A 22,936-nucleotide genomic window follows, 5' to 3' on the forward strand; every position below is an offset into this window, starting at 1 on the left:
GCAGGCCTATGCTTCCTGCTGACTCTTCATAGAGGTGCCTATCTTGCTTCTATTAATTCCAAAATGCCTTGGATGGCGAGATCAGCTTGATAGTTCTAGATCATAAAACATGAGGCAGGACTTGAATTAGCCACCACAGAAAAAAAAATTAAAACCAGGCATGGGTTTAACCCACCTTGCTTTAGTAAGTGATATGAATATATGTCTTTAAATTATTGTGAAAAAAATTCTTATCAACATGATCAACTGTCCAACCGATTCTTCCTGAAAAAAAACAAGACTCAACCTAAAATGAAGTAAAAAATGACCCGAATTCTATCATTATAAAGTACTGATAAAGACTTTCTAAAAATTGTTGTGTCGGTAAGTTTTACAGTTTTGACAGTTGGTCGCTTGTGGGGACGTTTTCAGTTTGGTCAGTTGGCAACAGGTGTCGCCAATAGTCCTGGAAGAGTCCACTGGCTACAAATGTCACCTCGGCATCTGATTCAAATTCTCTTTCTCTCTTTGTTTTACATAGTTACTTGATCAAATTGAAATCATCCTCATCGCGATCAGTCAGATGGTCAACCAAGAGATTACCGTCGAACAACTCCATAAGAAATATCGTCGACGGAGGAACCGCGTGCTCCCTGAGAGCATCGAGACATTCAAGATGGGCCACGCCCTATTGGAGAGGATGCAACTACCAGTCATATTACAAGAAGGGTACGTTTTGAGGTGCAGATTGTTGCCTTTACAGCCAGAACAGAGATTTTTTCATGAAAAGCTTTAATTGATCAAGAACAGAGGTTTTCTCACGAAAGGCGTAAATAGCCCATGACAAAAATTTCACTGGCTCACTTCCACCCGTTGGGATATACTTAGAATCTGGGACCCAGTTGTTCAAAAGCTCAAATGTCACGTTATCCCTAACAGTTCGTTGAGTATCCTTAAGGACGTTATCTCGCGGTTAAACAAACTAAAATGTTCACATTACAATTTAATGACTCCGTTAAAGCTAATGCTGTAGCCCTGATTCTCAGTTCACTCATAATTTTCGTTTCCAGTACGGAGTTGCGACTGACGGTCATCGACGATGGTGCTGCTGAGGTGATCCAATCAAAACTTCACGCCCTCGATAAACGAACAAATGAACTTCGCATGTATTGGGGTCAAGATGACGAGGAAGATCAAATAGATGGTGCCACGGAAAACTCTGCGAGCGATGAACAAAATGGGCAAGGTTATGTCTTCGATGCCCAGGAAAACTCTGTGGACGAGAGACGACGCGATAATGGGCGACCTCACGTCATTGATGTCGAAGAGATCGAGGAAACCATGGTATCGGAAACAACCGATCCGCAGATGATGTCTGTGCGTCCTAACTGGCAGCGGGACGATGAGAACATGTCGGTGGAAGATATGGAAGTTGAACGAACAATTGGATTAAATTCGGCGCCCTCTAATGGATATTTCAATAACTTCGATGACGTTATTCGGGAACTTGAGAAGGTAGGAACTTTTTCACTCCGGTCATTTTCAGAAATAGATTAAGCATGATGTCCTTGTCGAAAATGAAGTCACTTTCATTCTGCTGTTTGGGTCATTTTCAGAAATAGATTGAGCATGATGTCCTTGTCAAAAATGAAGTCACTTTCATTCTGCTGTTCGGGTAATTTTCAGAAATAGATTGAGCATGATGTCCTCGTCAAAAATGAAGTCACTTTCAATCTGCTGTTTGGGTAATTTTCAGAAATAGATTGAGCATGATGTCCTTGTCGAAAATAAAGTCACTTTCATTCTGCTGTTTGGGTCATTTTCAGAAATAGATTGAGCATGATGTCCTTGTCAAAAATGAAGTCACTTTCAATCTGCTGTTTGGGTCATTTTCAGAAATAGATTGAGCATGATGTCCTTGTTGAAAATAAAGTCACTTTCATTCTGCTGTTTGGGTCATTTTCAGAAATAGATTGAGCATGATGTCCTTGTCAAAAATGAAGTCACTTTCATTCTGCTGTTTGGGTCATTTTCAGAAATAGATTGAGCATGATGTCCTTGTCAAAAATGAAGTCACTTTCAATCTGCTGTTCAGGTCATTTTCAGAAATAGATTGAGCTTGATGTCCTTGTCAAAAAGAAAGTCACTTTCAATCTGCTGTTTGGGTCATTTTCAGAAATGGATTGAGCATGATGTCCTTGTCAAAAAGAAAGTCACTTTCAATCTGCTGTTCGGGTCATTTTCAGAAATAGATTGAGCTTGATGTCCTTGTCAAAAAGAAAGCCACTTTCAATCTGCTGTTTGGGTCATTTTCAGAAATAGATTGAGCATGATGTCCTTGTCAAAAATGAAGTCACTTTCAATCTGCTGTTCAGGTCATTTTCAGAAATAGATTGAGCATGATGTCCTTGTCAAAAATGAAGTCACTTTCATTCTGCTGTTTATGATTTAAATGATTCACCACTCAAACACAAGGGGTCTCTGTCTTATAAGAACACTTTCAAATGAATGAGTTGACCAGGACTTGCTATTTGAGCATGAGTTTATGCTATTTGAGCTTGAGTTGATCCTAGTCCCCCCCCCCCCCCCCCCCCGTCCTCCAATTACACTTGCCCAGCTGACCCACCAGCAACCTGTTGTTAATGAAAAACCACTGCTTTCGAATAATCTCCAACGCAGTTCTTTCTGGAACCTGTTATTTACCTGTTATTTCCTCAAAATAGATATCGATATTGCTTAGGTTTGCAGATTCCTCTGCAGAAACACGTGACTGACAATGCAGCTAAATCATCTCTGTCTTGGCAGGAAGATGCTCCTATTAACCCCCTTGGCTAAGTTGTGCAAAACTTCACTTTCGTTATCTTGGTGTTTTCTTCATGTTAAAGCGCCATCAGTAGGTCTAAATTTCATTCGACTCCCTCTTCAAAGGCCTATATAACGATCGTTAAAAATTTGTAATTGAATTTGAAAATTTCCAATCACGTAGATACATACTGAATATAAATTTCAACATTGCCGTTGTGTACACAGATATACAAATACTATATGTATGTAAACCAAGTTTCAGCAAATTTGCATGCATGATAACTGCACAGCAGCATTTCGATTTTCTTGACCCACGACTAAATGTGAATAGGTAGTCTACCCCTTTAATACAGTGTTTGTTCAAACTGAGGCTTCTCCTGAAAATTAAAGGTGCACTACCCCTCGCCATCAAAGGTTTACCTGTTCCCCAGAAGCTCTTGAGTCAGGATGATCCTCCAAGCTATACCTACAAGCTATTTTCAGCCTCTACCTGAAATGAGCTTTCCATATTAGGCCCAGCACAGGCCAAATGAGATGCACTGTCCATTTCACCTGAGTATTCCTGTAGGTAAATAGACCATACCATTGGGAAAATGCCTGGCAAAATCAGGTATGGTTGAGCTGAAACTGTATCTAGAATATTATTGGTGACTTTGCCATTCTGACACAGGGGGTGCAAGTCTTGCTGTATGGTCCTATAGGGCCTAAAAAAAGGACGCAAATATGCTTTATGAAAATTAAACATCCCTGTGTAATATCCGTTCCTTATGTGTGTACAATATTCATACGATGTAGGATAAAATATGTATGCATTGATATGTTTAACTAGACTTAGCAGGCTAATATCTAACCTACCTGTCTCCCCTCAAGATAATCCGACTGCTCGTTAGACCAGGGTGTACCTTGGTATGCCAGCCAGAGATTCAGTGTTTAGAGTTGTCAGCCATTGAGCTGCATGCATACTCATTGGGAGAACACGTCCTCTGCCCAATTTTCGTAGTTTACACCTAATGTCTATATGACAGTGATAGAGGAATGTCGGACCAGCACGCCGCTTCCGGACGGTCCGTGGACCTACCGGAAATACACCCCTCTACCACAACCATCAGTACTGTAGCGATACAGGCCGGCCGGGCCAAGATTGTGCTCGCCATACTAAGAGTAAGTGACGCATTTCTCGATTGTGAATTTTTGATGAAGTTATGTAACTTTTGGTTCAGGGCAAAAGGTCAATCATATATGCCCATTACTCCATCTGACATCCACAGTGTCTAAAAAAGAGTTGTCATCCTCTCCCTGCAAATTGTATTCAATGTTTTTTCCGTTTTTGTACTTGGCAGTGTTGTTTTTTTTTGCATCCTGTGCATCATGTCTAACATTATTATCTGGCCCTCTCTCCATTCAACCAATTTGCAACTCTCATGAATGCCAAAAGGTCAAGTATGCCACTTCTTTGCAACTACCAGAATAAATTGGAAATTGTGTCGTCCGGAAAAGCACACACCATCATGTTATGAAACTTGGCAGCCATTTTGTTTTGTGGCAGCCATTTTGTTTTCTGTGCATCCTCATCATTTTGTAATGTATTCTTATGAAACATTTGCTTGCATAGATTTTCACCAGAAGTTAATTTTGGTAGAATATAAAACTTCAAAGAAATGCTGACTATAAAAAATTACGAAGTAAATGTTCTACACATCGTGTTTTGATTGTGCTGATATTTTGCAAATTCCCCTCCACATCAATGGGATCAAACTAAGTGGCATATTTCAGTGTTAAAATATTTGATTTTATTAAGGACAAATTTACACATTGGATTAGGTATGGAGAATATATATAAACTTTGAAATATTTGTGATATGCTTTCGTATTGTCAGGTTTGACAACTGTGTTTGACAGTTGAGATATGAATAATGTAACTGAACAAAAACACCAAGGCCTGCCTTGAAATGCATTTCCAAAAAACAGCAATTATTGTTACTGAAAAAGGACACTTTTGCTAGTTTTGTGATTTTGGGCACACTTAGAATTGATATCATGAAGAAAAGTTGCTTTCATGATTGAAGAAGCAGAGGGGTAACAAAGCCTTTGCTTCTGTGGTTTTTGAACCTGAGGCCAGTGTTTTACAAGGCAATTGTGCTAATTTGAGAGGGACTACCGAGTCCAATTTTTCCTGTCGAGGTAAGTTGTGCCTGTACAAATGTACACAAAAGGTACAGCCAGTGTAAGTACCCTTTCACACCTTTGGGTGCCAAATGTGACTGTGGAACGAGCTGCAATGTACATGAACCTCCGTGGTTAGAACCCCAAACCTGCGTTTAAGAAGGTGTTCGGTCTACTTTTGTCTGAGCTGCATGTAAATGGAAATTCATGGTAGTAACTATGCCACCCCCCCAAAAAAAGGTGGGACCTGACCTCATAGACGTCACCTTGGAGTTCCTGACCTCTACTGACCTCTATCCTGTTAGATGCCCTAGGTGGTCATGTCATGTATTTATGTAGCTCATCCTTTTATTTTCCTGGTGGTCAGCATCTGACATAGGCCCCTGTAGGGCCGGAGAGGTTCACCCTTTGCACTAACCCCTATATCACCACCTCAACTTATGACCTTGAATTCTGACCTTCACCTTCTGTTGAAAAGTCATGATTGGATCCGAGTCAAATGGACAGTTGAATCTGATCATCTGGCAGGCATGCTGTGCTGACAAGTTTCAAGTTTCTCTTTGACCTTTGCCCTCAATCAAGATTCAGACAATAGAGCCTGACCATTCAGATGTGAGCACCTCTTTGGAGGTCACCCTTTAACCTTGAACTCTAGCCTTTGCCCTCTATTTCAGAGTCATGATTGGATTCGAGTCAAGATTCAGACGATGGAGCCTGACCTTATGGAGGTCGGCTCCTCCCTGGAGGAGGCTCTCCAACTAAAGAAGGAACTTGAGGAACTATGTATCAAACTTACGGTAAGTGCAGTTTATTACTGGCAACCAGTTTGATTTTATTTTCTCGCCCAGTATGGCATGTATGACCTTGAGAAGGTCAATGCAGTACAATGACATATTTAGGTCGCTATAAAGGACTTGCAGTGATGTCATATTGGGATCTATTTTGGATGTAATTTCAAGATCTTGACCCTGCTAATATCTTGGTTTAAGTTGTCACACTTTGCTGCTGCCATTCTTGCGCTGATGACTATGCCACATGGTTGTCCTAGGATCCAAATTGATGCTGTGTCCAAAGTTAATAAGTCAAGGAGTATGATACTAGACTAAATGCTGATGTTTGAAAGTTTGGCTGAGCATGTGGCAAGCTGTTGAATTTGCCTGAAAGATTTTCTTGTGCGTCAGACACCTGTCTGCCTTTATATTACCCAATGAAAAGCAGTCGGTATTTCTCAGCATAAACATTCTAAACTTGTCTGAATACATTTTTTAAATGTTATATGAGTCACTTTGGCCAAGTATCAAAATTTCTGATAAACACACAAAATCCTGAGCCCGGTTGTTCAAAAGCACAAAAGTCACGTTGCCCCTAACAGTTACATAAAGTATCCTTAAGGATGTTATCTCTTTTAGTTAAACCCATTAAAATTTTCACGTTAAAACTTAATGACTCCCTTAGCTTTTAACGTAGTTTTGAACAACCCAGCCCTGGTAGTGTTTATCAGATGTCATAGTATTTCTTATTAGACTGTTCCTTATTGTTTGGACTTCCTAAATGTTAACTTTTTCCGCTTCTGTCCTTCATCAAGCTGATAGTGTGTCTAGCTAATGCCATGTGTCACTCAGCTGGAGTTGTTTTTCTATGTAATTGATGGCAAACTCCATAAATAAACACAACAGGTTGACAGCTAACCAGGTGGGCAAAGTTTCAGACATCAGGGCCCACCAGATCAGAGCAAAGAAAGTGGCTGAGACGCAATTGAATTAAGCCGAGCAACTTTTCACACCTACTCCATTGTGAAAATGTTGAGATCATAATTATTATTCAAAGAAAAACAGAACTGCTTTTGGAAGAAACTCTGCAGTTTGCTCTGCAGTAGGCCCTATTAGATAGTACGGTAGAATTTATGGTGTGACGGAAGGTTTCTTATGCAATAGACTGATATCCCATATCCTGCTTTAAATTAAGGGGATCTGTCTTTGATCCTGACCCTGTTTAAAAGGCCCATCCCAGCATCCCAGAAAAAAACATTCCCCGCTCAGTATCTCAAGGCTGTTACATGTAACTTTAAAACCTCATAATTGTGATGAAGATTTCGAGCGAGTGGCCTTTTGAATCAGACCTTAGGCTAGATTTTTTTCTGCATCATTCAGTTTAACTCAAGGGAAACTACAGTAGTGTAGGCCCTGAGCTAATGATGGCTTGCTGAATGAGCAGAAGCATAGCCAGGTGAGCTACACGCAGCGCTATCTTCCTACATACTTGAGTAAGGCAAGGTGCTATGCTTGTATAACCTACCTACACCATGTACATTTTATGTATGCTAGCTACTACTGTTATACCTACATGTATAGCCTATCAAGAAAAATCTCCTGCTGAAACTTTGATGATGGCTGAGATGTGGGTTGGTCTGAATGTGCGGAATTCCTCTCAGACTGATTCAGTGGTATATTACGCAGCAGAACTGAATGCTCTTCAGCAACATAGATAATGCTGCCACTGTTGGCTGGAGACTTTTTACTCTTCAGTAATAGATAATTCAGCTACTGTCAGCATACTAATCATTCCTGATAAAGAAACACACCTGCTCTTCTGCATTGACAGGAGGGGTATGCCTATACTACGCAGCGATATTCAGCGGGTTTTCATTGTGTGAAGCCCTGGCATTGGTAGCTTTTCCAGTTTAAAATTTTGAATTCCCTAGGCCCTATTGTAAGACATCAAATAGGAATGGAATACAGAGATAATAAGAAGCGTTCAAAGTTCCATATGCGGGTACTGTCTGACTGGTGGAATCTATTGGAAGGCTCAAGGCTTGGCAAGATCTTGTAGGCTTATACTGATTTGAAATACATCAAAGACCATACATTACTGTCGGCTGGGCGACAGGCCCTTGTGCCTCTTGTTACACCCCTCTGCAAGACATTATCATTGTCTGAGCTGCCTTATATTTATCACAAAGCAAGGAGAAAGGAGATATGTCAATTTGTGCTGCAGGGCACTTATGTTGGTTATAGGGTTCATCTGTAGGGGTGCCATGGACTTACCCCCAAATGTACACAAAAGCTTTGGGTCCAGTGTCAGGTAGAAGAACTGACCAACATCACCCGGCATTCGATCGAGGACCTGTTCCTTTTATATAAGTTTGTGTTCAAGCCAGCCTTGTTGTATCCAAAGAGGCGGGCCTTTGGCTAAAATTACTGAGATAGACGTCAACATCATGGAATGCTCTGCGTATTACATGGTATTAGTGATGGACTATGCCTCATGTCTGCCCAACTGATGGAGATGTTAGTAGTCAAAGTTATGTATCGTGCTATGTTTTGTAAGGCCTATGAGCTAAGCACTGTATGATGTCTACGTTTTGGAATAAGTTTGTCTTATCCAAGCTGCTCAGGTAGCTATGGCCAAACAAATAGAATGATAGTTTCTTGATATGCATTTACGGCAACCTTTCATAACTTTGCCAGTAAGAAATGCATTTGCATCAATTTTTTGCAAGTCTATTACCATATTTAAAAAGCGTAAAATTGACTTGAGGGCTCAGATTCGACCTGTAGTGTCAGATATTTGGGAAAAGATAGATACAACTAAAAAAAGAAAAAATAGTGACAACAGGCAAGAAACATATTACTTTGTTGTCTTCCACAGTGATTGATGACCCAGTAAACAAATTCTAACATACAACATCCTTTCATATGAGAAGGCTTAGTGGTTGTTTTTACACTGACTGGTAATAAATGATAAGGCCTACCGGGTATACGGTGAAACCTCTCTTAGCTGACTCCTCTTTTAGCAGGACACCCTATCTATTAGGGACAGTGGTTTTGGTCCCAAATAGGTTCTTTATTTGACCTCTGTAATTAGGACACATCCCACTTAGGGACATCATTCGTCTTCCTGAGGTAGTCCTTAGTAGAGCTTCTACTGTATTCCTTTAGGACACATTCTAAAATACCTTGGTACCGTAAAGTCAACTTTTAAATGGAAAATGCATAAGCCTCGTTCTGAGAGTGGAGTGTTTTGGACACGCAACCAAGATGCTCTACCAAAGTTCCCTCGGGTTGCACTAAAATGTGGAACCATGCACACAGCTCACTTCAGAAGTTTGAGGCTCTCAAAACACTGCTTCAAACACAAATCAGCCAAGGAAGCATCAACCACCCTAAGTTTTTTAATGAGCACTACACATATTTGCTGAGAAAAACGCTCCAAATAGCCCATTTGCGCGGATTTTAGCGTCACTTGAGCGAGCCGATCCGGACTTCCTATACGCGCTGCCGTAACATAATGTAAACAACGGCGCTACCGGCGCTCCGGGCAGGCGATGGATGGAATTTGCCAAATTCGCACATATTCAAGTTATTTCGTGGCCTATCTTTTTAAGTTTGAGGTATTTTAGAATAGAAATTGAACCCTCGGCTTCGGACCTTGGTTGAGTTACCAAGACACTCTCGGGTGGAGCTAAAATTTCGTCCAAACCCGAGCCGACAGGCGAGGGTTTGGACTGTATTTTAGCTCCACCCTCGAGTGTCTTGGTAACTCAACCAAGGTCCTCCGCCTCGGGTTCAATTCCTTAACCCACACCTTCATGTACAATGCTCCAATATTGCCTCTGCCCAGGCAAATTCTCCTCCTGGCATATGCCACTTTATCCTATTTATCAGACAAAATCATAGGCAGTGCCAGGATTTCCAACGAAGGAGTCCTACCCCCACCCCCATGCTGCCAATGAACATACATTCTATTAGGCTTCTGATCCAAGCATAAGTTGAGTTGTTTATCATTCCTCTGTGACACAGCCTTGCAGCTAATTGGCCTTTTGATGATGTGTAACCTCATAATTCTGTCCTCGGCAGATCAGGTCCAGTCACTCTGGTCTTTCTGCCAGTCCAGGCCCTTAGGTCATCCTTGCGATGGTTACTGTCTACTGTGCCCTACAAGGTGGGGTACGTCGTCTGCCAAAATTTTTATGAAATCTCAAATTTTCTCCTTCCAGCAAAAACAACAACAAATCACAGAGCTTCTGTCCAAGGCGGATGACCTCGTCACCCAGCAACAGACTGGCGGCGAGGTTTACCACGCTATGGCGGAGTCACTTGGTGAAGCCTGGAAGGACCTGAACGCACAGTTGGACTTAAGACGGATGCTGCTCGATCAGAGTATGGCTTTCCACCAGAGCGCCAAAGATGTGAGTTTTCTTTCAGGTTCATCGCCAAAATTTGCGCAATGTTACTAGTTGTGGAAGTTTGTGTCCAGGCTGCCCAGCCTGTATTGTGTGCAGGCCAGGGGTATGGTACACTTAAAAACCCTGCAGTTAAAGAGGACCCTAAATTGACAAACACAGACGTCCTGTGGGCCATCTTACAATGTCAATGTCATTTTGGGCTGCATATTGTCTGCGTTACAGAAAATGGCAGCAAATTACGCGCAAACACCAAATTTATGCTTCGTCTACAGATTGAGAATTTACCACTTGAAATATTATCATGTTTAATTTTTCGTCTTCTTCAGTTTGGAGACAGGATGGAGAATGCAGCAGGTTATTTCGGAAAGATATCTTTGGCGCAGGATGTGGAGAGTGCAAGACGACTGCTCCAGCAGCACAGAGATATCAAGAAAGGTACGACGGATAGTCAGAAATGGACAAATAGAGGAAAACACCTCTTTAATTTATGGCAGTGTAACTTTGGATGAGCACACCTTTAGTCCATTTTATGTATGGTTGGCACTGCACTCAAAAAAGCTTGAAAATAAGAGTCAGAAAATGTTAGTGTTTCGATTCAAATCACACATCTTGGTCATGGATTGTCCCCTTTTTGCAAAGATATTTATTAAGACTTCGAAGTTTCACATGAAAGAATCCCAATAAATGGGAGTGCCGTCCTCTTGTGTAATGTGCAGGGCAGAAAGCTAATTGAATCGCTTCCTCTCACCTGCTATTCTCCCTAGAGATGAGTAAAGTCAGACAAGTTCTACCTGTCTTGGTCGCGATCCAACTCCATAATAACTTGGCGAGAATGCAAGCTTTTGGCAAATTGCCTGACACTTGGCTACTTTATAGGAGCAGGTGAAACTTTTAAAGGCCAAGGAGTTCTTCATCTGGTTGTTTACTTGATAGCCCACCTGTTATTACAGTGGAGATGATCACATGCCCATTTTGCACATGTTACTGAAATCAGATAATGCTATGAAATGTGATCTACATTGACCTCTAAATTCAGAGCCATCTTTCAAACCAATATCATTTGGTCTGCATCTGAATCATCTTGACAATATTAGGCCGTTTCACTCGATACAAACTTACTCCTTCAATGGAAACATGCATAAGGAGAAGTCGTGTTGTAGGCCCTGTTTGCAAGAGGATGCATCTAAATGTGTCAAGCCATGTTTGTCAATGAAAATAAATCTAAAAAACATCGTTTTCTGTTTTCAGGAATTTTAGAAGCATCAAAAATGACACTAGAGCAAGGTCAAGCCTTGTTAAACAGAATTCGTGAAATGGGAATGCATGCGGACATACAGAATCGGCACGCCACAACAGCGGCGTGTTACGGCATTGAACATCTGCTAGAGTTACTGCACGACAGACGACGTCACCTTGAAGAACTATGGTTGCAGCGCAAGATCAAACTAGAGCAATGCCTACAGTTGTGTCAGTTGGATCAAGAAGTTCAGAAAGTAAGTTGTGGTGCCCCCTTTCTTGACTGCCCCGAGCCCCAACTGACCATAACCTTTAAAAAAGATGATTTGATTTTGAGGAAATATGGTTGGTGAGCATGATAACTAGAATTCATTTCAGTTGGATTTCGAAAGTGATTCAGAGAGTACTAAACGAAAAAAAGATGCAAAAATGTCACCGTCAATGGCTCTGGTGTTGACTTCCACTGGCTTGCTGTACATTTGTAGATGCAGCATGGCTGTGGTCCCCATGCTTCGTATTTTCGTACCCTTACCTCCAAGCACTTCAAACCAGTTGATCTCTTTACAAATGCTGCCTGTTTTACTTTCAGCTCTCAGACTGGTATAAAGATATTGGAGATGTGTACCTTAACCAGACGGAGCTTGGAGATTCAGTCTCAGCGGCCCGAAATCTACAGGAGAATCACTTTAGATTTGAACATCAGGCAAAGGTAAGGCGGCGGATTTTAGTATTGACTTGTTCACTAAATAGCCAGTCTCTGCCACTTGCATTTGACCTTTGCAGAATAGCCCGTTCTCTTGCCATAAAATAACAGTTAACAGAGCAGCACTTAACCGTAATATTTTATTTTAGGATATGCAAGACGCCGTCCTGCGCCTGGTCAGGCACGCAGACCATCTACTGCAAGCGACCCACTATGATGAGGAAGGAATTCGCCAGCGCTTGAAACTGATTGATGAGTGCTGCGAAAACTTCATGATCCGACTCGATAACCGACGAAAAAATCTTGTCCTGGCAGCCAATTTCTTCAAAATGGCCCAGGAAGTAAGTACATTGTTATTGACAGCTTGTGCAACTTTGGGTAATCTGAAAGCAAAAAGTCTCGATAATTCTGTTGTGTAGTCCAAAATTCAGTCATTCATCAGAGAAACTATAAAAAGCAGTGTAGATGTGGAGAGCTCACCTACATGTATGGGTAAAAAAGTGATAGTTTTACTGGTAGCAAGTTATGATGAATGTTGATAGGGGTGACAGCAATTCGAGAGTAGCTGGGCAAGAAGCAGTTGAAATAATTTTCACTCTACCACTACCTAGGGACGATATTCAGTCAACCATTTGTTTCACTTCCAGGCATTTATGAAACTGGAACAGATCGAGAACCAGCTGACGAATACAGATCTCCCCCGGAACAGTGCAATGTTAGCAGAGAAGCACGCCTTTTTGGCTAGCGCCATCGGAGAGGTGACAACACCTGTTCTCCGTGAGGGCCGTATCTTACTTGAGAGGGTCAGTAAGGACGACTCTGGAGCCGATGGAGTTAAACAAACGGTAGGTTGCAATGTCACTGTTAGGTGGCGCTATAGTGATGCGACCTATCAGATTTCATTGAAATCTTGTCGATAGAGGCACTTTAATTTGACCCTGCCTGTCTCTTTTGCTTCATCAAATTCACCTACCTCACGAAGTCTTTAGATTAGATAAGTCAGTTGCCCACAGTTACTTAAAAAGATACATCTATTCGAATGTTAAGCTTAATTGTATTTCATGAAATTGTTGCCAAGGGGCCTGCTTTCCTAATGCCATGCTGCCCGTTTCTTGCTGCAGGTTGAGTCTCTGCAAGAGCGTTGTATCTCATTGGAGGAGATGTGTAGGGAACACACAGTTGTTGGGGAGAAGAGCGATGCCTTCACCACCTTCCAGGAGAAATACACAAGTGTAAGTAGATGCAGCACCTAGGGCAAATGTGCAATACCAGGGCCGGTGCAGGATGGTCACATATTTTACAGGCATCAGCCTTCTGTAACTAGTTGCTAGAGTTTAACTTGCCTCTGTGATGACGGACACATCTAAGTCCTAAGTTAGCCCTGGTCTCAGTAGATATGCTACCCCTAGTGCAAAGGCCAGGTGCTGTAGCGACAACGGGGCCAGTGCAGGACAGTCCTGTATCTTACAGTCATCGCTGCCCCAAGGGCAAAGGTGCGACACCTAGGCCAGTGCAGGGTGATCACGTATCTTACAGTCATCGGCTTTCTCTGACCGAGTGCTGGAGTTTTAAATTGCCTCCGTGACGTCCGACCCATAAACGGAACTAGGCTGGCTACTGAATGTTGACTGCATGTTGAAAAAATGTCTGCAAGAAAAGAATAAATATACCCAAAGAGTGATGGTCCGTGTGCTAAAGCCTGCATGGCCAGACCTCACCATTTCCTTAGAACAATTGTCGGATGTATGGGCTCTTGTTTCGAGGTTCCGAATCTTCTTGGAGTGACAGTTGTGGTATGGGCAATCTATACCGTGCTGACATTTCTACTTCTCCATCTTCTAGGTACACACCTGGATCGTACAGGTCGGGCAAGCCGTCCTCAACAACAGTCGTGATATGGGAAACAATCTATACGGTGCTAACGACTTTCTGGAAGCACATCAGCAACTTGAGGAAGACATCAGGGTAAGTGAGGGAATGATGGTGTAGTCAAATTTCATAGTCTTTTGGTATCTGGTATGCAAGAAGTCAAAGCATTTTTGGTGATATCTGGACATGAGCTATGCAAGATATCTTGGTCAACATTTGCCTCGCTCCATTAGCTGGCCGAAAATCAGAACCGTGTAAGGGGTCATCCACAGTTTTCAACATGACTAAAAAATGTACTCTTTTTGGTAGACCCCCCCCCCCACCCTGAATGAGTACTTTCAAAAATGTAGATTTTTGAGAACATTGTTCAACATTTCAATAAATGTTTAGAGGAAGACATTTCTCACTGACCCCCTTTCCCTCCATAAAACATGTCTATTGATGTTTATTTCACTCTTCTTACATTTGTTTGCAGGCTAAGAACCGGGATGTGGAAGCTCTTGCCACTGCCGTTGAGGATCTTGTAAAGGCCGAGGATGTAGATGCACCGGAGGCAGAGGAAAAGTTACGAACTTTACAAGAAAACTGGACACAGTTGAAAGCGGCGGTCGAGCTACGTATCAGCCTGGCCCTGAAATATGTCACCTACTTGAAAGTCTCACATCAGGTAAGAGTTGAGAAAGTTTAATGTGAGGCGTGTTCAAGATGATACACCCAAAGGCACAGAAGACAACTCCAAGGCCCTCGTTTGTCGTACAAATTGACTGTGGTACCTCCTGCATGTGTTCAAAGGGGTTAGCATGAGCTGCTACCTAACTTTAACTGATTGGGAGGCCAGCGGTGCCTTTTATATGCCTCAAGAAGTTCAAGAGTCTGTTTGCGTATGCGTAGGACATTAGTGACAAAATTTGTTTTGAACAGCAAGGCCCAGGAGAAAGAGGAAAAGTTCCAATATTAACCTTTAAAAAAATTCATATCATATTCTTTCCTTCAGCTCACGCAACACATGGACGGAGTTGAGGACACGCTGAAGACAAACAGACACTACCTGCAGGATATCAGCGAGAACATCGTCAAACACGTCGACGATAAATGGAAAGCCACCCTGGAGATATTTGACGGGGAGGAAGAAACCGGCAAGGAGTTCCTCGATGAAGCACCAAAGGTATGGAGCCCTTTTTGCCCTTTCTGCAGTATTGCCAACTATGCTTCGCCCTCTGCGTCGAGAATTTAAAATCCATGATGACTCTAAGTGTAGGCTGATTTTCATCATCTGCGGCTCGCTGGAAGACTTTTTGAGAGTGTAGACCTGTTGGAAGCTGGCAGTGCCATTGGGGTAGATGTTAGAAAGGTCATCTAGGTCACTGGAGGTCGTGAGGTCTGCTTCCCTCTCACTGAGGGTTAGGATGAAATAGTTCAGTAAATTTTTTTTGGGGGTCAGTGGGTTTGTACTTATTGAAGAGTTTCAGTATGAAAGTAACTGTGTCTCTGCATGGCATCTTCAACAAGTCCACATCTCCCGAAGACTCTTTCATGCCAGTGTTTGTTTGCCTGTTACTATTCCTTAAATGGTGTTATATTTCACAGGCTGAAGAGGATTTGAAACTCGAGTCGCGCAAAGCCGTCTTCAATGTCGAGACGATGATCACGACGTTCCGTGATCGCAAAGAGCACATTACAAACCTGATGGAGGTCTGGCAACAGTCGGTCACGTCGGGTAAAGAGTTCAAGTCAGAATGGTCACAGTTCATTCAGGACGCAAGAAAGGTAGGTGAAATCGAATCTCTTTCAATGATGACACGAATGATATGATCAGAATGTGCTCATTATTAAGGCCTTTCTACATTGCATTATACAAGAGCTCTTTGATGAGAGGTTATGTCATTGGGTTAACAATTTACAACTTTGGGACTTATTCTGTGACCTACTTAGTATTTGCTGTCACTTCAAGCTTCAGTATGCCATCCTTCTATTATTACTAGACAGATATGGTTTTCACAAAAGTGTAAGGAAACTCAGTGAGCAAGAACTTTGCCTGTTGGTCAATTTTTCCAGAATATTCTTCATTTGCATTATGTTTGTTCTTTTGAATTCTTCAGCAAAATCCACCTATTTTACATGTGTTAGTTTTTTACCGTCACTTTCTGTCTTCACTCCAATCAATTGGTAAAATAACAAACAGATCATTTGAAAATTCACTGCACCCCGTCTTTTTCCCCGAATTTGCTGACTCGGATGCCAAACTGTCAAGGTTTCATAACTTTACCCAATGTGTAGCGCACACAGGAAACTAAATTTAGAGAGATTTGCCATGCTGGATGGCCACAAAGAGTAAACTAGCTCTGTTTATTTCGTTGGACAGCCTTTGTAAGTCACATTTGGAACTCATGGTTTCCTGTAAAAGATTTTCTGTTGGAATTCAAAAGAACAAATTTTGTGGGGTCCGCAATTTTCAAAAAGTCGACTTTTCATTTTTCTCCAGACAATTGATTGGGTGATGGAGACGGAAGATGAGATGTTCCCAGCGATTGCTGGAGAACTTGGGGAATCGACCACAAATGCACAACAGTTCCAGAAACGCTTGGACGAATTCGTCCCCATACAGAAGGTAGATTTTTGGTTTGATTTTGGTAGGCTGTTTTAGGTCCTCAGTGAGATTATTATTGGTTGCAACGCAGAAGTACTCAATTTGTAGCTTTTTGAAATGCAGTGGCCTATGAGACCAACTCGATTCAAATTCTGATGGTTGAATTTGATTTTAATGACTGGGTCTTTAAAGGACAGTTGTTCTATTTAAGGCCTGGTCCACTGATCATCCAGTGATCTATTAAGTATCATACCAGTGCCCCTATGGTACATGATATATAAAGATATCTTTTTTGGCACCCAATATTAATATCACTGAGAACAAAATGGCGTGATTGATTTTGCTGAAGGTTCAAAGAGGAAACACAACTTTTTGTAAGTTCATTCCCATTTTGACGAGGATGCTCTGATGTTTTAGACGATTGATTGGATCATGTTGGCAGAAAAGGAACTCTTCCAACCGGCCATTGCTGGAAGGTTAGGAAACTCACGAGAAACTGCCGAGGAAATGCAGCAGAAGGTCGCAAAGTTTGATCCCACGGCCAAGGTAATGTGAGGGTGGCAGATGTTCTCGAAGATGACGACTTTGACGAAGTTGAAGAAAAATAATATATGCTATATTCTCTTTTCAACGAAAGTTTCAACCTGTGCACGGTCAGATTAAGAGGGTTTGCCATAGTGCGTGAGCACCTTTGCCACTAATTATGTTGGGATTTGAAAAATGCCAAGTTTCGTTAACACCTGCGTTAGTTTCAAAACTTGTGTTGAAGAACCTGGCCCAGATCCTGGCACCAACTGGCTTGATCCACCTGCACAAATCCCCCTATAATGTCAAACCTAATAATGATACTTTCTACATTGTAGAAGGCACAGGAGGAAATTGAACAGCACTTGATGACCGCTGAGGCCCTCTCCCTGAAGGGGGACACCAAGGGTCAGAAGGAGATGATCGTCAACGAGCTGTTGAAGGTCCACCAGCGCTTCCAGGCCCGCATCAACGAGTATAAGATACTGCTGAACATGACCATACAGTTCTTCAAGAATCTACACTCGGTAAGTAAAAGGGGATTTCACATTACCAGTGCTTTAGAAAAGTGTGTAACTCGCACAGAGGGTGTTGATTTGCCTCCTGGGAAACAACGAGCCTTAGAAAGAATTACCAGATATTTCTCGCCACATAACTACATGAGTACAGTAATTCAGGAGTTAAATGGCCGTTACATAGAGCAAACACTGGAGCAATGTGGTTTTGTTTTCATGCAATATGTCTTCTTCATATCAGCTGGACACCCTGATCGAAGAAACCGAAAAGGAATACCAGGCGTCTGAACTCCCAACGGAGGTCACCAAGGCCGAGCTGCTGCTTGACCACCACATCCAGAATCGCGACCAGATGAACAAGATCACGCAGTTCATCGCCGACGAGGGCGAGCAGATCGTTGTCAGAGTCCGCCAGCTCGACTCGGAGGAAGTTGCAAAGAAAGACGTGCAGTCCGTGTTGGAGCTTGCTGACGACGCGAGGAAGACATGGGACAAGTCTTGGGAAGAGCAGAAGGAGAAACTCGAACAGAATCTCCAGATCTGTCAGTTCAACTACGACCTTAGAGCGGTACGTTTCAATTATTCACGACCTCAAACCTGAACAGACAACATATTCTTCTCAGGTTCTTTCAAAAACTCAGGTGTATTTCCAAACCTTTCCAAACGAAAGGTTCTCTTAGCGAGATTGGGCACATCTGTTCACATGACATAGGCCCATTCCAAGAAACAGGCCCCCCCCCCCGGAGCTCACTAATAGCTTTGACAGCAGATAGCAGATGACAATTGCAACACTTCCACTTTTCATCCTGTTTAAATTGTCAAATGGACAAGCATAGAAAATGGGAAACTTTAAATTTTTGGCTTGCTCCTAAATCAAAGCTCTGACAGCCTGTGCTTTGGATAACTTTATCCAGAGGGGGAATACAGTTTGGCAAGATTTCAATTGTGGTCCTTTGAATTTCAGATCCACTACGAGGTCGACGACTTGAACCGTCAACTCCAGGCCAAGAAAGGTGACTACGGATACAATCTACAGAATGCCAAGATGATCTCTGAGGCTTTCAAGCAGTTTGAAATGACCATACAGGTACGAAATAGATGCTTCATTCCCACATGTTTTCATTGCACTTTCTTCAGGGCATCTCAAATTTCCCACTAAACTAGGACGCCTGAAAAATTGCTTGGGGAACAGGCATGCTTGATAATGTTTCAACTCTACCTGAAGTTCCTTGTCACTGTTTCAATCAGCGTGATTTAGATGGCAACCAACAAAGATGACTGAGATGCTGACCAGTAGAATGCTCTCACAGGCCAGGCAGAGTAGAGCAAGCCTGTTGTTGGCTTTTAACTCCTATCGGCAGGCCTGCTAACTCATCTTGGCCTGATTCATTGCAGGTTTCGAAACGGAATAACAGCGCCAGAATTTCCATGAACTCAGAATTCCACTGATATGCAGTAAATAGTCATCTTGTTCTTTACAGGTCATTGAGACGAAAATCCAGAACTTCATAAGCACCGCGGAACTTATGTTGAAAGATAAACACTACGACTCTAAACACATTCGTTCGGAGATCGATAAACTCCAGAATAAATGGAGTAGCTTCCACACATCGGTCCACGAGTACCGCGATCTGTTGGAAGTCTCCATTCTATTCTTCCAAATTGTTGAGGAGGTAAGTGCGGTTCACTGGCATGTTTAGTTTATCCAACCCAGTCACTGATTTTGACAGCGAGGCATTGTGCAGGTTCAGCAGCAATCATAAAAAATTTACAATCTTCGATGCAGTGTTCTCCACAGGGCCATTTGTCTGGGCGTCCAACACTACCTTGGCAGCTTACCACCATACATGTACCTTGGAAGCGCCACCCGACCTTGCTGTGGAATTTTGTGAAGGGTTTCTATAGAGTCACTCTACCTTAAACTGCTGGCCACCCTACCTTGTCTTGCACACTGGTACTTCTTGATTATCAAGGGAACAACCCTACCTATGGAAAACCATTTGAGTACTCTGCTTTTGGTGCAGCTAAGGGGAAGGTTGGCGTCTTTCAGAGACTGAGTCTTCTCGTGTATTGCACCCATTTTTATCAAGTCATAGGTCTGACAAAGTCCTTCGTTATTTTCAGTGTGAAGAGTGGATCCGTGAAGGCAGCCAGTTCCTGTTCAACATTGGCCGTCAAGCCCAGGACTGCAAGACTGCCGCGGAGGCTGCGGAGCTGGTCGACAAGGTCAAGAGTCACCTTGACCAAGGTCAACCGCCGCAGGAAGAACGAATCAACAAACTTTCAGAGCTTGCATCTCAGTTATATGGTAAGTGCGAGGGGAAGTTGATTGGAGTAATCTTATTTGTAACAGTTCTTTCGTTTCCGGGACCGCAAGCTCAGAACCGAGTAATCTCATTTGTAACAATTCTTTTGTTTCCAGGACCGCAAGCTCAGAATCGAGTACGCCACGTCGTTGTCAAGTACCATGACGTGATGGACTCATTCAAACAGGCAAACAGGCAACTTGAGAGTCTCCAAGATGCCCTCAAGAAACGCGAAGAGGTAGGTTATGTATTTTCATTATTCAGGCAGTGACATTTGGTGACAGTTCTTCAAACCACCAACTCACTTTGAGATGGTCATGAAATGAGATATCGCCAGTGTTGGTAATGAACATGTGCTCAGCCAGACTGCAGTAAAGGTAGAGTTGCAAGTATCACTGCATGCGCAGCTGACTTAAACTGTCCCTTGTACAAGTGGTTTGGACTGCTTTCAACTGGATACCAAAATTAGGGAAAGCTTGCAGCAACTTGAATGTCAAAAAGATGTCACTTTGTCCATCTACCTGTCTCTACCCAAAGGAGAAATGTCACTGTCTGTATTGGGAAATAAGTACCTTAACGATCGCGGAACGGTAATATAAAACACCTAGGCCAGTTTCCACAACACTGGTGATAAGGCTTGCGTCAATCTGATAAGAAGGGTGTATCAAGCAAGATATAAAAAAAGAAGAAAAAGGAAGAAAAGAGAAATTGCGATACGAATACCGTATCGCAATTTCTCTTTTCTTCCGAGAGAGAATCATGAAGACAGAACATTGTTCAATAAGCCAAGGCAGACAAAACTCTAAACTAGTTCGTTTCGTTGACTTTATTGGATGTATTAACTATTGTGATCTCTCTTGCAGGCTCCCCCTCCTCCCTCACCCGAAGTCTCAGAATCCCCAGTGGAAGAGGTGATCGCCGCAAAAGAAGAATTTGCGCCAATCGCGGCGGTCCCCATTGGATTCGAGCCAATCAAATTGCCTGAAGAACGTAAAATATTTCCACCAAAAGTGACGCAGCCTCTGAGGAGTGCTGACGTTATGGAGGGGATCAGGTAATGAGTGTTGAGAGTATTTTCCAGAAATTCATTCAGTTTTAGGCCATTGTCACCTATCAAGATTCCCTTGTCATGAGTTAACTGAATTAGGCTTGAAAACACGACTTGAAGGTGAAAAGCGACATCGTGAATCATATGTCACCCGCTCTTTGGAAATGACTTGCTCATTCTTCATGTCACGCATGAAAAGTGAAGAGTGATACATTCCATGTGAAAACATTAACTCTTTGTAATCGAAGCCTTAGATAATGGTGTTAAAATCTGGTCACCATTATTTGATCTGTAGGAAGGCACAGTTACACTAATTTCTCCTCCTCTTTCTTCCAGATTTACATTTGAGTGCAGATTCGACAGTGACGACATCCCACAGCTGATGTGGTACAAAGATAACATCCCGCTGATCAGCCCGGACTACGAGACGCGTTACGACAACGGGCTCGCCACGCTGACCATTGAGGAAACGTTCTCTGAGGACACAGCTCGCTACACCTGCCGAGCGACCAACACTGCCGGGAGCGTTGAGACATCCGGTCACTTGACTGTCCGAGGTAGGCATCCTGGTGCTGGAGTCATATAACTGTTGTAGCTTTTTAGCACTTTGGCAAAGTTGGATTTCTTTATGGAGCACTATTTTTCTTCTTCGGGTGCACCAGATAAATTCTATTGAGAATACTTTCTATCTGTCTCCGTGCTTTTGCATGCCCTTGAAGAAAAGTTGACCCTTCTGTAGGCAATATTAAGAAACAAACTGGGGTGGGATAAGTGGTTTGGTGGGTGGGGGAAGGGAAGGGGCCTTAAGGTCAAGTATAGGACAAATATGATGAATCGGTTAAATATTTGCGTGGGAGTTACAAAGTACTGTTATTGGTCATTCTCCATTCTAGATCTGACACAAAAATGTCTTACATGTATCTTTGGATACTTGAATGAATTGAACCACTCTATTTGTTTATAAATGAGTAATTGCAAAACGGCAAGTTTGATGACCCTTTGACAAAATAGACCACAACTATATTGTGGGACTTGTGGGCTGCATGCTCAGTTAGACCACAAGTATTTTCGAGAAATTGTGGACTTGTATGCTCAGATGAAAAAAGTGAGTGCTGATTTTTATTTGGCAGGGAGAACATTTATCTGTGTCTTGTTTGAAACGGGATGGTACCTTGAAACAGGAGTGGTTATTGAATAAAAAATAATGCATGCTTGGACAAATTTCAGGATTGGAGGGTATTGGAGATCGACTTTTTGAATACACGATTGGGGGTAAGGGCTTGGGTAATACAGGATTGCAGGGTATTGGAAAATGACTTTTGGAGTACATTTCGCGAGTCAGGGGTTGGAAAATTCTCTGTCCCAGCACATCACCCTCTGGTAGCTTGGCGTCACCGTGCACACTCTTTCCTTCCAGAAACACAACAGAAAATCCTACCTCCCGATTTTGCGAAAAATCTCAAATCGGCTGACGTCACAGAGGGTAACCCTTTCACATTTGAATGTCATGTGACGGGTTGCCCGTCTCCGACCGTCTCTTGGTTCAAAGACGATGTCAGCGTCGATAATTCCCCAGATTTTGTAATCACCAAAATCAACGGAACTTGTTGCCTTAAGATTCGTCGCGTTAATAAGGGACATGATGCGCGTTATACGTGCAAAGCGACCAATCAGGGAGGAGAGTCTGCGTCAAGTGCGCGACTCACGGTTATACGTAAGCGGCATTCTAGTCTCTGCATGCCGCATGTTTTAAAATCAGTCTCTTTTTTAGACTTCATTTTTCAGAGCTGCTTTTCCTTAACTTTAAACATTTCAGGGCCCTGAAAGATATTCTAAATCCTTTCACATTAAATGTACAAAGATAACTTCATCGAGTCTCTGATGTTGAAATAAAGAACAGTTCCTCAAAGTGGGTCATAAAAGTATCGGGCACCAAACCATACCAAGGTGACCAAATCTGCTTAACCCAAGCTAACCTTGAGTTCAACTTCCAGGGTAAATATTTCCATCTCGTC

General features: G+C 42.5%; 1 protein-coding gene across 1 annotated transcript in view; it reads left to right on the top strand.

Annotated features, from left to right (window-relative positions):
* The window catches only part of LOC135499475 (titin-like), a 176,300-nt gene that overhangs the window by 17,410 nt on the left and 135,954 nt on the right, over window positions 1-22,936 (top strand). Inside the window, exons 17-40 of the mRNA XM_064790235.1 lie at window positions 521-708; window positions 1,050-1,494; window positions 5,622-5,744; window positions 9,944-10,135; window positions 10,459-10,567; window positions 11,381-11,625; window positions 11,958-12,077; window positions 12,221-12,412; window positions 12,719-12,916; window positions 13,193-13,303; window positions 13,914-14,036; window positions 14,416-14,607; window positions 14,935-15,105; window positions 15,528-15,707; window positions 16,945-17,073; window positions 17,391-17,579; window positions 17,809-18,135; window positions 18,532-18,654; window positions 19,049-19,240; window positions 19,692-19,875; window positions 19,990-20,111; window positions 20,737-20,927; window positions 21,258-21,478; window positions 22,339-22,635. Of these exons, the coding sequence (XP_064646305.1) occupies window positions 521-708; window positions 1,050-1,494; window positions 5,622-5,744; window positions 9,944-10,135; window positions 10,459-10,567; window positions 11,381-11,625; window positions 11,958-12,077; window positions 12,221-12,412; window positions 12,719-12,916; window positions 13,193-13,303; window positions 13,914-14,036; window positions 14,416-14,607; window positions 14,935-15,105; window positions 15,528-15,707; window positions 16,945-17,073; window positions 17,391-17,579; window positions 17,809-18,135; window positions 18,532-18,654; window positions 19,049-19,240; window positions 19,692-19,875; window positions 19,990-20,111; window positions 20,737-20,927; window positions 21,258-21,478; window positions 22,339-22,635 (4,564 nt within the window). The remainder of the gene's footprint in view (window positions 1-520; window positions 709-1,049; window positions 1,495-5,621; window positions 5,745-9,943; window positions 10,136-10,458; window positions 10,568-11,380; window positions 11,626-11,957; window positions 12,078-12,220; window positions 12,413-12,718; window positions 12,917-13,192; window positions 13,304-13,913; window positions 14,037-14,415; window positions 14,608-14,934; window positions 15,106-15,527; window positions 15,708-16,944; window positions 17,074-17,390; window positions 17,580-17,808; window positions 18,136-18,531; window positions 18,655-19,048; window positions 19,241-19,691; window positions 19,876-19,989; window positions 20,112-20,736; window positions 20,928-21,257; window positions 21,479-22,338; window positions 22,636-22,936) is intronic.

The sequence above is a fragment of the Lineus longissimus genome, chromosome 15, assembly GCF_910592395.1.
Source record: "Lineus longissimus chromosome 15, tnLinLong1.2, whole genome shotgun sequence".
Classification (NCBI taxonomy): domain Eukaryota; kingdom Metazoa; phylum Nemertea; class Pilidiophora; order Heteronemertea; family Lineidae; genus Lineus; species Lineus longissimus.